The 17,760-nt window shown below is 41.9% G+C and overlaps 1 protein-coding gene across 3 annotated transcripts in view; it reads left to right on the top strand.

Moving 5' to 3' along the window:
* VPS8 (VPS8 subunit of CORVET complex) overlaps nucleotides 1–17,760 on the top strand; it is a 245,328-nt gene that overhangs the window by 177,749 nt on the left and 49,819 nt on the right. For all 3 annotated transcript variants that reach the window (XM_070406658.1, XM_070406657.1, XM_070406659.1), the window contains 3 exons: nucleotides 346–426; nucleotides 2,216–2,385; nucleotides 6,711–6,876. In XM_070406658.1, the coding sequence (XP_070262759.1) occupies nucleotides 346–426; nucleotides 2,216–2,385; nucleotides 6,711–6,876 (417 nt within the window). The remainder of the gene's footprint in view (nucleotides 1–345; nucleotides 427–2,215; nucleotides 2,386–6,710; nucleotides 6,877–17,760) is intronic.

The following is a 17,760-nucleotide window of genomic DNA, read 5'->3' as shown; positions in this document are numbered from 1 at the left end:
GAATATTTTGTGACTATAGAAAAATTCTTAAGGCCTGGCTGGCATGGCTCAGTGGTTGAGTGTTGACCTATGAACCAGGAGATCACAGTTCGATTCCCAGTAGGGCACATACCTGGGTTGTGGATTTGATTCCCAATGTGGGGTGTGCAGGAGGCAGCCAGTCAATGATTCTCTCTCATCATTGATGTTTCTATCTCTCTCTCCCTCTCCCTTCCTCTCTGAGATCAATAAAATATATTTTTTTATAAAATACTTAAGGATAATTGGCTTTTTCAGATAACTTGTATTTTAAAGTTCTGTTTAAAGAACAGAATTATAATTTTTTGCAACTTTTTTTAAAATTAGGATCCAGTTTATGGAAAAGGAAAACTTGGAGAAATCCAGGGACTTATTCTGGGAATGTTGGACACCTTTAACTATGAACAGGTAAGCTACTTTCTGTTTCTAAGCCTGTTTATGGTGGAAAGAAGCTATTTCTTTTTCTCTGCACCTATACTTTTCCTTTAAAAATTACCATCTATTTAGAGGAAGTTCAATAGATTAAAATGTATAGTTTAAAAAAATTTTAAACTTCTCTTGACCTTAATTAATTAATATATATATTTTATACACAAACATACATTCCAGAATGTGGAAATGCATCAAATTTGGATTCATTTTATTGTTTTGATTTATTGGCAGAAATAAAAAATACGAAAAACTTTCTGGAAAAATAATTGGATGCAAAGACATAACCCATGAAAGGGAAGGGTCAGCATGAGTTTAGAAAATTACAAAATAAAATTAAAGAGTCTTCTTTTAAATATCCTGAAGCAGATAATTGCCACTAACCAAAAATGTTCATTAGTTCTCCCTTAACTCAAAACTGCCTGTAGCTTAAATTCTCAGTTGGAGCCAGGTGAGGAACAGATTTTTTTCTTAATATACTTCAAAGTAACTCATGAAGCCACCTAGGAAAAGTGCCATTTTGGGCATGGTAGATACAATTTCTGCTTTTTTTTAGTAATTAGAGAGAAGAAAAAGAAGCATTTGGGTGACAGAGCTTTTCTTAGGGTGCCGTAAGAACTGCAGTTTTGCTCAGCATAGCCCAGTGGAGCTGACAGCCCTGCAAGCACAGAGTGCATGTCAGCAGAAGGAAAGCTGAGTACGAGGCAGAATATTGTTGGGAACTTTGGAAGAGGAGGAAAGGATGGGGTTGATTGGAAAGAATGACATTTAGTTCTATGCTTGGACCATTAGAACTGAAAGTTCTACATTACAGATGCAGTTAAAGGGCTAGGCTCTGTAGCAAGGAGGATGGTATATTTTCCCCAACTGTACATCTAAATGATATTACATATATGAATGTTGAGAATTAAATGTAATGTGAATGCAATACTTTATAAGCACATAGAACCATAAAAATGATTTAATGTGGTAGTTTAAAAATGTCTTCATGTGACTTAATGACAGATGTCACAGTTTTGAGCAGTTTCAAATGACCTGTAAGTGCTGATCAGGAAAATGTGATCTCTCTGCACAAGGGAGATGTAAACTGAGTAATGGCCATTAGCTTTTCCAGTGAAAGGTTATTTGAAATATTGCCATGAATGCAGTTTCTATTTTTAAAAAATCAGGAAGTCCGGCTGGTGTGTCTCAGCGGTTGAGCATTGACCCAGGAACCAAGAGGTCACTGGTTCGATTCCTGGTCAGGACACATGTCTAGGTTGTGGGCTTGGTCCCCATTGTGGGGCGTGCAGGAGGCAGCCGATCAATGATGTTCTTCTCTCATCAATGTTTCTTTCTTTCCTTCTCCCTTCCTCTTGCTCTAAAAATCAGTAAAACATTTTAAAAAATCAGGGATATTTTCGTTACTTGTTACAACACTTCAAGTCATTTAGAGAGAACTTTTTTTATACATGTAATAAATAAATAGATTTGGGTTTATCTAGTCATTCAAAAGCCATCAGTACTGAATTAAGCCATAGAATGGCCAAGCATACATTTCTCATTAGAAACTAGTAACAGCTTTTTAATAATTATTTTGAGAATTTAGTTAACCACTTAATTTGGAATTTTTAATGCTTATTTAATTTTATACATTTATAGTATATTTTAATTTCAGTTGTTTGTGGTTGAAAACAAAACAACTGATATTTTCTATTCATCCCCTCTGTTTCTCTCATTTTATAAACCACTTTTTTATTTGTTTGTCTTTTGTTTTGGCCTTTCCTAGACCCTGCTGGAAACAACTACTAGCCTTCTAAACCAAGATCTCCACTGGTCACTGTGTAACCTGAGAGCTTCCATCACCAAAGGACTGAATCCCAAACAGGATTACTGCTCTATATGTCTGCAGCAGTATAAGAGACGCCAAGAAACGGCTGATGAAATTATTGTCTTTAGGTGAGAGAGAAGGAAATGTTCCAGTGTATGGTGTGTGTGTGTACAAGTATGGTATTACCAGGCAAGAATACCTGTGGCTACACAGCCCCAGTCGATCATTCTAGCAGTGAACAAAACAAGACAATGTTCTTGCTCTTGTAGACCTTCCATACTGTGTGGGAGTCAGAAGGAATGGGTGTTAGGGTGGTCAGGCAATAAATAAATGCAGCGTAATAAGAGCTATGGGGAAAAATAAAGTACAGGTAAGGGGATGGAAGGATGAAGTGTTCAGGGTAAGAGTGCTATTTTAAGACACCATAATGAGGAAAAGCATCTCTAAGGAAGTGATATTTGAGCAGAATGAGAGAGGTAGGAATGAAGGTTCAGAATATATTTTAAGGGTAGAGCTAACTTGCTGATGTATTAGATATGGAGTGTGAGTTGCCTGAGCAATTGGATGAACAGGGTACCATTGTCTAAGATGAGAAAGAACAGGTGTGAGGAACTGGAGAAATCAAGAATTTTGTCCTGGAGATGTTAGATTTGAGATGAATAGTAGACATCCAAGTAGGGATGTCAGGTAGACAGTTTTTCTAGTCAGAACCCTCAAGACATGTCCTGGAAATATAAATTTAGAAACTGACAGCATATAAATGATATTTAAAGCTGTAGTACAAAGAGAGAAGAAATTTAGTATAAAAGTTAAAGGTTTGATCTCAGGAGTAAGGACAGCTCACCTAGAATATGTGGATAGAGGCGATATGAGATAAACTCTGTAGCCAAACTTCTTGACTTCAAATCCTAATTTTTCTACTTACTATCTGTGAGACTTTGACAAGTAATTTAATCTCTTTACATCTTAGTTTTCTCATCTGTAAATTGGAATAATAATGATACTATTTCCAAGGGTTTTGTGATGATTAAATGAGATAATTCACTTAAGACATTTGCATCATGGTGACATATATAGGAAGCACTATATAAGTGTTAGCTACTACTTTATAGGTACAGGAAGATTGGTACATGTGGTGATAGGAAAGGGAAGTAGTTCTCAGCACACAAAGAGCCCATTCAACAAATATTTATTGAGCACCTACTGTATGATAGGTACTGTTCTAGGGGATAGGGTGCAGTATCAATGAAACAAAGGATCTGCTCTCATGGAGTTTACATTCCAGTGTCAAGGGCAGAAATGTCAGATAGTGACTACTATGGGGAAAAATAAAACATGTTAAGTGAGATACAAAGAGCTTGGGGAGAAAATATATTTTATATGGGTAATCATGGAAAGCCTCACTGTTAAGGTGACTTATGACAGACAATTTAAAATTATTAATAAAAATGTAATTAATAGTGACTGTGAATAAAATAAAACGTGATATAGAAGAAAGAGAATGTTTGGAGCTACTAATTTATAAAGTCATTAGGGAAAGTCTCACTATTTAAGTGACATCTGATCAGAGACATGAAGTGGCTGTGCAATGTCAGAGGAGAATACCTGAGGCAGAGGGTCAGCAAGTGCAGAGCCTGAAGGCAAGAGCGGTCTGGACAGATTTAAGGAGTAGTGAATGAGTAGGGGAGTGCTGCCTGAGAGAGAGAAGGAAAGGAAAGATGGTAAGAGATGACTTCAGAGGAGGAATAGAGGCAAAATCATGTAGGAAGTGCATCATTATGAAGAATTAAACTTTTACTCTGAGATGAGAAGCCACTGAGGATAGGATTAACATTATCTGACCTGTGTCTTAAGGATCACTTTGTGTTGAAAATGGTCTATAGAAAGGCAAGGGTGAAAGTAGAATGACCAGTTAGGCTACTGCAGTAATCCAAGTGAGAGAGGGCCCAAGGTAGTAATTATGATGTCTTTGGATTCCGGATATATTCTGAAGATAGAGCTGAGAAGATTTGGTAACAAATCTTTCTAGATTGGATGTGAGGTGTGAGAGAAAGAGACTAGTCAAGGATGACTCCAAAGATTTTGGCCTGAGAAACTGGAAGAATGTAGTTGCCATTTATTGAGATGTGGAAGGTTAGATGAGAGCATGGAGTGGGGGTGGTGTGTGGTGAAAATCAAGAATTTTGGCCATGTTAAATTTAAGTCCATTAATATTCAATGTAGAATTCTTGAGGAGAAAGATGGGTGGGGTTTAGGAGAGAAGTCTGGGCAGTTATCAGCATGTGGGTGGTATTTGAAAGTTATGGGACTGGAAGGAATCACTAAAGGAGCAAGGGTTTTATAGAGAAGAGAAAGATTGTATATAGAAAGAGAAAGACTGTAAAGACTACAGAAGAGAAAAGGATTGACTTCTATGGCAGTCCAGCATTCAGGTTTGGGAAATGAGGGGGAATCAGTGAAGATGACTGAGAGTTATCCTCAACATCATGTCAGGAGGTTCATTTGTTAATTTAATGTAATCAATGGGGGATTTCTTCATAGGAAGAGTGTAAGAATTTACTGTAGCACTGACATTCTTGTTAATGCTTAATCAAATCACTGCTTTTGTCTTGAATTTGATGAGGCAGACAACTCATGTTATTATGTAAGCTACTTATATAATAAGTAGAGGCCCAGTGCACGAAATTCGTGCACTCGGGGAGGGGGGAGGTCTCTCCGCCCAGACTGCGCCTTCTTGCAGTCTGGGACTCCTTGGGGGATGTTCGCCTGCCAGCTTAGGCCCGATCCCTGGGAGGATCGGACCTAAGCCGGCAGTCAGACATCTCTCTCGCAGTCCCGGGCTCTCGCAGTCCAGGACCCCTCGCTCCTTACCACCTGCCTGCAGGAGAGGTGGGAGAGGCTCCCACCACCACCTCTGCACTTGCCAGCCATGAGCCTGGCTTCTGGCTGAGCAGTGCTCCCCCTGTGGGAGCGCATTGACCACCAGGGGGCAGCTCCTGCATTGAGCATCTGCCCCCTGGTGGTCAGTGCATGGCATAGCGACCGGTCGTTCTGCCATTCAGTTAATTTGCATATTAGGGTTTTACTACATAGGACTAGAGGCCCGGTGCACAAAAATTTGTGCACTCGGGGGGGCCCCTCAGCCCAGCCTGTGCCCTCTCCCAGTCTGGGACCCCTCGGGGGATGTCCACCTGCTGGCTTAGGCCCACTCCCCGGGGGATCGGACCTAAACTGGCAGTCAGACATCCCTCTGGCAGCCCGGGAGTCCTCGGGGGATGTCCACTTGCCAGTGGGGAGCAAGCCTAAGCTGCAGTCGGATATCCTAGGCACTGCTGAGGAGACAGAAGAGGCTTCTGCCACCACCACTGTGCTGGCAGCCATCAGCCTGGCTTGTGGCTAAGCAGAGCTCCCCCTGTGGGAGCGCACTGACCACCAGGGAGCAGCTCCTGCATTGTGCGTCTGCCCCTTGGTGGTCAGTGTGTGTCATAGTGACCAGTCATTCCCAGTCTTTCTGCTGTTAGGGTCCATTTGCATATTACCCTTTTATTACATAGGATAGAGGCCTGGTGCACCGGTGGGGGCCAGTTGGTTTGCCCTGAAGGGTGTCCTGGACCAGGGTGGGGGTCCTGCTGGGGTGCCTGGCCAGCCTGGGTGAGGGGCTGATGGCCGTTTGCAGACTCGTCAAGCCCCCCAGTGGAGACCCTCACCCCATGGGGGTTTGGCCAGCATGGGTGAGGGGCTGATGGCTGTTTGCAGGCTGGCCACAGCCCCTTCAGGGTGGGGGGCCTGACTGGGGTGCCTGGCCATCCTGGGTGAGGAGCTAATGGCCATTTTCAGGCTGGCCACAGCTGCGGGCTGGAAGCAGGTATCTGGGATTTATTTATCTTCTATAATTGAAACTTTCTAGCCTTGAGCAGAGCCCAGGGCCGGCAGGGCAGGTGGGAAACTTTGCTTCCTCCATTGCCGGGGGCACCCCAAGCCTCCTGCTCGCTCCAGCTTCATGGCCACCACCATCTTAGTTGGGTTAATTTGCATATTCACTCCTGATTGGCTGGTGGGTGTGGCTTGTGGGTGTAGCAGAGGTACAGTCAATTTGCATGTTTCTCTTTTATTAGATTAGATGATTTCCCCCAATTGATGTTTTTTCAAACTGTCTAAAAATATTTCATAGTTTGAGAAATGAACAGAAGTTTAGCTTATCCCTCAGGTGGTTTGTAGTCAGAGAACTGTGATTCTGTTCTTACTAACAGCTTAAGTATACAAATATGTGAGTCTGGATTTCAAAAAGAGAAGACAACAATAACTTTATTCCCCTTCTTGTTTCTTAACCAATACAACCAAGAGTGCATTTCAGCATATCAGAAATCTTTATCATTTATGAACACTCCAACATAACTTATGTTTATGAGTTTTGTAATAATGGAAAGTGCAATTGGTTGCCTTCATTTTGCAGCTGTGGCCATTTGTATCACTCATTTTGTCTGCAAAACAAAGAGTGCACCATAGAAATTGAAGGGCAAACAAGATGGACATGCTACAAATGCAGCTCAAGTTACAAAGCAGGAAAATTAAGTGAAAATTCATCTGAAGTAAAAAAAGGAAGGATAACTCCATCACAGGTAAGACTTGCTTTCATGGCAAAACGGGGATGGTCTTTTCTTATAAATGTCTTGTAGGTCTGGCCTCATTTTTTGCAGGTCCTGTAGGCTTCAGCAAATTTACCTGATAAGAATCTAGTGCATGACATCTGTTCAGTTCTACGTAGAGGAGAAGAGCGTCTCTTCTCTGTCCAGCACTGAAAAGCAGGAATTTGAGAGCAATTTTCTCCCCTTGAAATTATTATGGTCTAGTTCAGTGGTTGGCAAACTGCGGCTCACGAGCCACATGCGGCTCTTTGGCCCCTTGAGTGTGGCTCTTCCACAAAATACTGACTTTTGTGCATGGACCATGAAGTTTCAGTCACACTTTACATGCGCGCCTGCACGTGGTATTTTATGGAACAGTCACACTGCTAATGAGGACCTACCTATGTGCTGAGGCATGCAGTTATTACTTTTATTTATTTATTTTATTTATTATTTTATTATTTTATTATTTTATTTATTTATTTTTGTGCACCCTAATGACCAGACATTACATAACTTAATACATGATCATCCCTAAAATCCCACACCCATCCAGCACCACACCTAATTATTAGAATATTATTGACTATACTACAGGCCTGGTGCACGAAATTTGTGCATGGGGGTGTCCTCCAATCTGGGACCCCTTGGGGGATGTTCGACTGCCCGTTTAGGCCCGATCACACAGGGATCAGACCTAAACTGGCAGTCGGACATCCCTCTCACAATCCGCGACTGCTGGCACCTGCCTGCCTGCCTGATCGCCCCTACCGCTTCTGCCTACCAGCCAGATCTCCCCCTAACCGCTCCCCTGCTGGCCTGACTGACACCTATCTCCTCCCCTGCGGCCCAATCGCCCCAACTGCCCTCCCCTGCCATCCTGATCGCCCCAACTGCCCTCCCCTGCCGGCCTGATCACCTCCAACTGCCCTCCCCTGCCGACCTGGTCGCTCCCAACTGCCCTTCCCTGCTGGCCTGGTTGCCCCCAACTGCCCTCCCCTGCTGGCCTGATGGCCCCTAACTGCCCTACCCTGCCAGCCTGGTCACCCCTAACTGCCCTCCCCTGCAGGCCTCGTCGCCCTCAACTGCCCTCCCCTGCCAGCCTGATCACACCCAACTGCCCTCCCCTGCAGGCTGGTCACCCCCAACTTCCCCCTCTGCCGCCCTGGTCGCCCCACGCAGCCTGCTTTTCAGTCATTTGGTCGTTTCTCACTAACCCCCCTGCTGGCCTGGTTGCCCCACGCACCCTGCTGTTCAGTCATTTGGTCGTCCCTCACTAACCCCCTGCCAGCCTTGTTGCCCCAAGCAGCCTGCTGTTTGGTCATTACTGTTACTGTGACGGCTCCTGGACAATTTGAATATTCCTCTTTTATTAGTATAGATTCCCTGTGTTGTTACTTTACATTCCCATGACTATTCTGTAACAACCAATTTGTACTTCTTAATCCCTTTACCTTTTTAATCCACCCCCCAACCCCGCCCTCCCCCACCCCCCATCTGGCAACTAACAAAAAGTTCTCTGTATCTAATAGTCTGTTCTGTTCTGCTTGTTCATTTTGTTTGTAGATTCCATTGTTGATAGATATGTATTTATTGCCATTTTATTGTTCATACCTTTGATCTTTTTTTCTTCTTCTTCTTTAATAAGACCCTTGAACATTTCATGTAATACTAGTTTTGCATTGATGAACTGCTTTAGCTTTTTCTTGTTTGGGAAGCTCTTTAACTGTTCTTTGATTCTAAATGATAGCTTTGCAGGTTAGAGTGGTCTTGGTTAATAGGTCCTTGCTTTTCTTCACTTTTAAGTAGGGCTCATGGACAAGGCACATACACAGGTGCTCTGTGCGTGGTTTTCTCAGCGGGGTAACTTTCTTCCAAGAACTTGATGCAGTAGTGTTCATGTGAGGAATTTTCATTGCATTTGGAGTCTGACTAATGGACTAGATACAGTTATATTCATTTTACATCAAATTATTATTATTTTTTCTTCATAGGCAGGCAGTGAGTTGAGTTTGAACTCTACTCTTAGTAGCTTTTGGGAGAACAGGACTTGACACCATGAGGGGCTCAGTGTGGAGGAGGAGCAGTTGCTAGGGCTGTAACTTGATCACTGTGCTGTTCTCAGTTTGCTTCTTTTTCAAAGTGAGAAGTGAGGTCATATTTGCTGTTTTCTGCTCTTTACCATGTACCACCCTATGCTGTAGTCAGCCTTAGCATTACATGAAAAGTTGGCCCTGTTGTTGTTGTCTCTTATCTTTGTTTCATCAGCTTTTAGTGTTGGATCAGAGGCAGACCAAGTAAAACCCCCTGACCTAGTTTCTCCCAGATAACAGTTTGGTTGGTAGGCATTCATTTGTATATTCACTCATTATATATGGAACAGTGTGCCAGGCACTGCTAAGTGCTAGGAATACAATAGTAGACAAGACATTTGCCTATGGAGTTTATAACTAATCCTATCGAATAAAGAGGGAATATGCTAATTGACCCTCACGCCGTCGCAAAGATGGCGACGCCACAGCCAATAAGGAGGGAATATGCTAATTGACTGCCCCACCCTCAAAGATGGCGGTGACCACAGCCACAAGATGGCCGGCAAAGGAGGGCAGTTGGTGGCGACCAGGCGGCAGGGGTGGGCAGTTAGGGGCAACCAGGCTGGCAGGGGAGGGCAGTTGTGGGCAATCAAGCCAGCAGGGGAGGGCAGTTAGGGACGACCAGGCCAGCAGGGGAGGGCAGTTGGGGGCGATCGGGCTGGCAGGGGAGGGCAGTTGGGGGCGATCGGGCCAGCAGAGGAGGGCAGTTGGGGGTGATTGGGCCAGCAGGGGAGGGAAGTTGGGGGTGATCGGGCTGGCAGGGGAGCAGTTAGGCATTGATCAAGCTGGCAGGGGAGTGGTTAGGAGCAATCAGGCAGGTGAGCAGTTGGGAGCCAGCAGTCGCAGATTGTGAGAGGGATGTCCGACTGCCAGTTTGGGATCGGGCCTAAACCGGCAGTCGGACATTCCCCAAGGGGTCCCAAATTGGAGAGGGTGCAGGCTGGGCTGAGGGACACCACACACCCCCCCTCCCCAGTGCACGAATTTCATGCACAGGCCTCTAGTGTAATTATAAACAGGTTTTGAAAAAGTGTTCTTAAGTAAGTTATTTCTAACACCAATTCTGTCAATTCTCTGGACTGAACATCCAACAATCCCATTCAATTCTGACACTAACTACCATACATTAGTGTCAGAATCCCCAAGTTTAAAAAGAGTTCATTGTCATTAAACTGTCCTCACTACAGACACCAGCCGCAAAGGAGGTGTCCAGATTACCCACACTGTGGTCTGACTTTGCTAAATCAGGGATCCCTGTGACACCCCACCCGCTGCCCAAGTTTAATAATTCACTAGAATGACTCATAGAACTTTGGAAAATACCTTACATTTACCTGTTTATTATAAAGGATACAACTCAGAAATAGCCAAAGGAAAGAAATGCATAGGATGAGGTATTGGAGGGGGAGGGGTAGAGTGCTTCTATAGCCTCTCCCACATAACATCTTCTTTGTGCATCAGTGTGCTCACCAGCCCAGAAACACTTTGAACCTCATTTAGGAATTTTTATGGAGGTGTCATTATCTATACTAATAAAAGGGTAATATGCTAATTAGACCAGGTTGACCGGACATCTTCCAATGTCCGACTTCCTTCCGGACAGTTAGGGGGTGATCAGGCTGGCAAGCAGAGGCAGTTAGGGGCAATCAGGCAGGCAGGTAGAGTGGTTAGGGGGCAACCAGGCCAGCAGGGGGGCAGTTAGGGGGCGACCAGGCAGGCAGGAGGCAAGTGATTAGGAGCCAGCGGTCCCGGATTGCAAGAGGTTCGTCCGCCTGCCAGTTTAGGTCCCATCTTGCAGGGATGGTGCCTAAACCAGCAGTCAGACATTCCCCGAGGGGTCCTGGATTGGAGAGGGTGCAGGCCAGGCTAAGGGACCCCTCCCCCCTCACAAATTTCATGCACCAGGCCTTTAGTGTAGTCATAATTAAGTAAATCATTGGCCATTGGTGATTAACTGAGTCTCTAACCCTCTACCCTCCCCAGAGGTGGGGTCGGGGGAAGGGCAGGTTAGACCTTTCATGGTTTATCTTTCTGGTGACAAGCTGCCATTCTAAAGCTATGTATCATCCCCAGACCAGACACCCATAATCTCATTAGCATGCAAAAGGCACTCTTATTACTCAGGAGATTCCAAGAGTTTTAGGCACTATGTGACAGGAACCAGGGACAAAAATCAATTTTTTATTATGTCATGGTACTTACAGGTGAATATGTTGTAAGAGCAGATAGCCAGTAAATCAATGTAGACATGGGAGATCATGGAAGGCTTCCTCAAAATGCCATGTTAGCTGCCCCTGAAGAAAAAAGGAAGCAAGTTGGACAAGTTTAAGTGCAAATATAGGCAGGAGGAGGAGTTCCCTATAGGCAGAGGGAACCAGTATATGGAACAAACATGTAGCATCTCTACTGTGAAGCAAAGAACATGGAACTAGACATTGAGCGTGATTGGATCTAGAGGGGGAAAGAGAGTGGTATGAGATAAGACTAGTGAGATAAACAGGGACTACATTAATTATTTTTATGTCTGTGCTAAAGAAATAGAGAAGGTATTGAAGGGTTTTGAGGAAGGAATGATATGATCAGAACAGGGCAGTTAGGGGGCAATTAGGGGGAGATCAGGAAGGCAGGTAGAATGGTTAGGGGCCATCAGGCAGGCTGGCAGTTTTTCAAAGTAGTATTTTTAAAAGAACACTGCAGAATTGAAAGGGAAGCAAGAATGGATATAGTGAGACCAAGAATATTGAAGTAATTTAGAGGAGAGAAGTGGTAACTTGTTCTAGAATGGTAGAAATTGGGATGAAGAAAAGAGTACATATTTGAGATGTGTTTGAGATGAGCACAGACATCAAAAAATAGAGTTCATTGTTGGAGTTAGAAATGTCTGCAGGACATAAAGGTAAAAGATGTTTAAATATGGTTTCCAGATTGAAAATTTTGTTAATTATACATCCAAGACACTTTCTTGTTTGCATTTAAGGAAGGAAAGAGGTCCTGTGATTTCCAACATCTTTCCAAACCAAAACCAAATGCAGATGGGAAACTTTTATTTATGTAGATACTTAAGGCTTTACATCTTGGGACACTTCAGTTTTGTTTTTTTCTTTTTCATTTATATCCTATGCATAAACAACTTTTGATTACATGCATATTGTGGCCTATTACCATTTAGATTTTTTTTCCTAGAGAGTGCTAAGAGACTAAAAGATTTTTTTCCCTTTAAAAAGAAATAAAATTACGTATTATATATTTTAATTCATAATTTACAAAGAATAAAATTCACCTTTTGCTAGTTTTGACAACTATCTTTACAGTCACAATAAAGAGCAGTATGATTACTCCCCCTCAAAAGTTCCCTATATTTCTTTGTAGTCAACATCTCCCCACACCCTCAACCCTCGCAATCACTGGTCCATTTGGAGTTAATTTTTAATAGGGTGTTAGATAAGGATTGAGGTTCACTGTTTTGCATGTGGATATACATTAATTGCCCTTATACCTTAGTAAAAAAAAAATCAACTGACTTTGGATGTGTGGGTCTGTTTCTAGACTTTCTCCTCTATCCCATTGCTCTATGTTGCTATCCTTTCTCCAATACTGCAGCTTTATAGTAAATCTGGATATCAGGTTGTGTCAATCCTCCAACTTTGTTCTCCCTTCTCACATTTGACTATTCTACTTCCTTTGCTTTTCCATATAAATTTTAAAATCAGCTTGTCAATTTCTATAAAAATTCAGACTGGGATTTTATTAAGATTGTGTTGAATATGTAGATCAATTTGGGAGAGTTGACATTTTAATATCGAGTCTTGTAATGAACATATCTCCCAATTTATTTAACTCTCTTATTTCATCAGTGTTTTGTAGTTTTGTCATATAAATTTATATATGTCTTATAAGATTTGTTTCTAAGTGTTTAATGATTTTGATGTTATTGTATATCTTACTGTTTTGTATTTTAATTTTGAATTGTTCATTGTCAGAATATAGAAATACAATATATATATATATATTTTTTTAAATATATATTTTATTGATTTTTTACAGAGAGGAAGGGAGAGAGATAGAGAGTTAGAAACATCGTTGAGAGAGAAATATTGAGAGAGAAACATTGATCAGCCGCCTCCTGCACACCTCCTATTGGGGATGTGCCTGCAACCAAGGTACATGCCCTTGACCGGAATCGAACCTGGTACCCTTCAGTCCGCAGGCCGATGCTCCATCCACTGAGTCAAACCGGTTATGGCTATATACAATATATTTTTGTATATTGACCTTGTATCCAGTAACCAGTGCCTTACTAAGCTTACTTATTAGTGCTAGTACTTCTTGTAGATTCTTTGGTATTTTCTACATATGCAAATAATGACTTTTATTTTTTCTTTTCCAATTTTATGGCTTTTATTTCTTTTTCTTTCATTATTGCATTGGCCTTCAGAACACTTTTGAATAGGAATGGTGAGGATTGACATCCTTGCCATGTTACTGATCTTCTGGGGAAGTGTGCAATTTTTTATCACTGAGTATGATGTTAACTGTGAGCTTTCTGTGTGTAACCTTAATGTCATGTTTAGGAAGTTCCCTTCTATTCCATGTTTTGCTGAGAATGTTTTCATGAATCAGTGTTAAATTTTGAAGCCATTTACACTACATTGCTTGCCCTGTTCCCTCATCCCCACACCTCATACAGAGCAGAAAAACAGTAATCTATTTCATTGTCTTTTCTCCTGCTTTCTCAGAGAATCTAGAAAAGATAAATTATTTTGAAATTGTATTTACATGTCAAAGTCAACTTTATGTCTGAGGCCATTCCATTCTCCAGGATAGGAGAGATGATTCAACCTTTACATTCGTTAGGAAACTCAAGTAAGATTACTGACCAGATCCTCTTGAAAATCTCTTGTCTGATGCGTCCTAATAGTGAAGTAAGCTAGAATGAGAACTATTTGGGATTTCTTAAATTTTCCTCTAATTGTCTGTCTCACTTGTTTTTGTTTTTGTTTTAACCAGTATAGAGTAAAAAGATCTAGACAGTGGTTCTCAACCTTCTGGCCCTTTAAATACAGTTCCTCATGTTGTGACCCAACCATAAAGTTATTTTCGTTGCTACTTCATAACTGTAATGTTGCTACTGTTATGAATTGTAATGTAAATATCTGATATGCAGGATGGTCTTAGGTGACCCCTATGAAAGGGTCGTTTGACCGCCAAAGGGGTCTCGACCCACAGGATGAGAACCGCTGATAGTAGATTGGTAACACAAGAAGGAAAGAAGAAATTTATCAAATATGCTTGAGATGTGTTTATGCTTATATTCACAACAACCTTTTAGAGTAATATAGTCCCTATTTTACAGCTTGAATAGTTGAATTCAAGTTTGTAGGACCTTTTTACCCCCAGTTTTCCTGCCTCCAGCCTGTTCTATTTTTAGCATTCTGGCTTTATTGAAACATGGTACAGCTGATTTCTATGATACATGCATACCACATTGGCTGTGCTCATTAAAATTTCTTACCATAGTGTGAGCCAGTCACATTTTTTTTTAAATCCTCACCTGAGAATATGTTTTTTATTGATTTTAGAGAGGAAGAGAGAGAAACATGGATTGGTTGCCTCCTGTATGCACCCCAACCGGGGATCAAACTGGAAACCTAGGTATATGCCCTGACCAGGAATCAAACTGCAACCTTTTGGTGCATGGGCCAACGCTCCAACCAACTGAGCCATCCAGCCAAGGCAGCCATTCACATTTTTAATTTTAAAAAATTTAAAGTGAAATGAAAATGATAGCTTTTATTAAACTTTATTTCATAAAATTTTACTTTGCTCTCTTAATTTTCTTTGAAAATCTATGAGCCCTGGTTAAGTCCCTAGCGAATGTATGGGGATAACAGTGACTCTAAAATCAAGCTGAGACTGCCAATCAGCTTTCACCTGTTGCTGTCTACCTCCAAAAGATACTGAATGCATTGGAAGCTTCTCACTACCTTTGTAATGTGATCCTTCCAATAAGTAGCTTTTTATCCTTTTCTAAGACTTAGGATAATTGACTTTTTACTTCTTCAGTTTCTGACTCCAACTCAGTAGGAGGCAACAGTTACCCTTTCTTCTTGCTGCTCCTTTTCTCACTTCTGTTTTTCACAGCTGGTAAATAACTCTGACATATCAGGTGCCTTCCAACAAATTTGCACAGACGTGATGAAAGTTATTCCCCCCAGAAAGCCTGCTTTCCTCTGGAATAAGCATTTTTCTATCTATCTATCTGTCTAATTTATTTATTTATTTATTTATTTTTAATTGTTTTTTTTTTAATTCCTCACCCGAGGATATTTTTCCATTGATTTTTAGAGAGAGTGGAAGAGAGGAAAAGTCAGGGAGAAACATTGATGTGAGAGAAACACATTGATTGGTTGCTTCCTGCATGAGCCCGACCAGGGCCCCAGCCTGGGAGGAGCCTGCAACCGAGGTAGGTGCCCCTGACCAGAATTGAACCTGGGACCCTTCAGTCCGCAGGCCGACGCTCTCTCCATTGAACCAAACTGGCTAGGACAGCACGTTTCTTCTTTACAAAACAGGAAAAAAAAAGTCTCAGATTTCATTCTTTGCTTACTTCTTTTCCCCTGCTCAGGTTTAGAGCAACTCAATCTGAAATGCAAGTCCACAGAATAGACCTGGCAAGTCTCTATGATTCTCTGTTTCGCTTTCTCTACATATTACCCACAGCTGAAATACTTGGAGTAACTAATTTCAACCGACGAACTCATCTTTCTATTTTCTCAGCAAATGTTATTTTGGTATAATATAACATAATTTAAATTTTATCTTTAATTATTCCTTTATTAAAATTATAGTAGCAACTAACCATCTTCATTGGTACTGGTAAGCATTAAAAATAATAACTTTTGGTCAATGTAAGAAACATGCCTTTGATTCATCTTTATAGGAAAGAAACAGCATGTGGCCAGATGGTTACTGAATTTCCCCAAAGAAAACAGGATGTGGGGGGTGGGGAGAGGATATGAGACCTGTGCATGTGGCTGATAGCACATTTTCCAGGAGATTCCCCTAAACAAACGGAGGTGGAGACAGCTAGAAAGGTCTCAGCCCAGAATTTAAATGGCCCAATGGGAGACAGCAAGACCTAGGCGACATATGAGGAAACAGGTGACCAAATAGTACTCAGCCAATGAAGAACTGGAGAAGGGACTAAATAAATAGGCTATGTTCCCTGCCCCACCTGTGTTCCTATACAATGGGCGCCCACTCTGAGAGTGTTACTAAAAGTCTCGCTTTCACCATATTTCTGTTTCCCAGTCTGTCATTTGAAATTCAGACAGGTAAGCCATTTCTCACAGTCAACAGGCAACTTGATATAAATTCAAAGAAACATAATTGGACACTTGCTAGATTTTAGTTTTAACATGATTATATTATCAATGGGGCTTAGAGTTCTTGAGAGCTGATAATAAACTAACATGCTATTATGTACCAGAAACATTCAAGTTGTTATTCCTTTTAAAAATTTCAAAAAACAAGAGCATTAGAGACTCATTAGAAAGTTTTTATAATGTACTAGGAGCCCAGTGCATGAATTCATGCACCTTGAAAGGAACTGTGGGCCACGAGGCTGAGGTGGGCACAGGAGCAGGTCTCGGCCCATCCTCTGCGCCTCCGCAGTCCCCAGTCCCCTGTCTGCCAGCAGCCCCACTCCTGCCGCCACCACTCCCACGCGCTGACAGCGCCAGCCCTACTTGCACCCGCTGACAGCGCCGAGCAGTTAGGATCAGCACCAGGTGCTGGCTGCAGGTGTGAGTGAGGCCAGCGCCGGCAGTGGGTGTGAGTGGCGGCTGCCGGCCCGATCGCCCCTCAGGACCAGGGGGAGGTGGAGAAGCCCTGAGGGGCGATCAGGGCCAGCAGCCGTCTTTTGCACCCATTGAGGACGCCGAGCAATCAGGGCCAGCTCCAGGCACCCACAGCAGTTGCAAGCAGGGCCAGTGCCAATAGCAGGTGTGAGTGCCAGGCGGGACCGTAGCGCGCGGGAGCAAAGAATTTTCAGTAACCACCAGAGGCTCGCCCCGATGACATCCCCAAGGGCTCCCGGACTGCAAGAGGGTGCAGGCCAGGTTGAGGGACCCCCCCAGAGTGCACAAATCTTGTGCACCAGGCCTCTAGTTCTTTAATAATCACAGAAGGAGATAATTAAATGAAATAAGCTGATATTTTTTCCTGCTGGTTGGAGTGGTTTTTATTTTGTTGTTTTTAGAGTTGCCTAAGAAAATGTTTTATCTTTTGGGGTAAATTTATAAATAATGTCAGAAGGAATTATTTAAAACTTCCAAGAAATTATTCAGTAAATGACATTTATTTATGCTCAGTGATAATTTTCAATTAACCATTATACATTGCTTTATTTATTTTGGATTTTCACTATAAATTAGAGATTTGGTTTACATGTTATTTAATGAAATAGGAACACTAATATTAATACCTTGGTTTCATATGTCCATTTTCAAATAATATTAGCTCCCCATTATAAATATGTTAGATTGAAATTAATACTAAAAAATGAAATTTTAATTTTTGGTGATAGCAACATTTCTCCAAAGAATATTTTCTATATAAGCTTACAGATTAAGTGGAGATTAATATATCTCAGAAATATAGAGAGATGATGAATGATTCTAACATAAATGAATGTTTTTGAGACTTGCCCATTTTTCAATAATCTTATTATACTTCAGTATTTTTTAAATATATTTTTTATTGTTGATAGTATTAGAGATATCTC

The sequence above is a fragment of the Myotis yumanensis genome, unplaced genomic scaffold (genome assembly GCF_028538775.1).
Source record: "Myotis yumanensis isolate MYYU_CA2020_CCGP unplaced genomic scaffold, mMyoYum1.0.hap1 SCAF_2, whole genome shotgun sequence".
In the NCBI taxonomy this organism is placed as follows: Eukaryota; Metazoa; Chordata; class Mammalia; order Chiroptera; family Vespertilionidae; genus Myotis; species Myotis yumanensis.
Note: the sequence above shows the minus strand (reverse complement) of the source record. Positions and strands in the feature narration are given on the sequence as shown.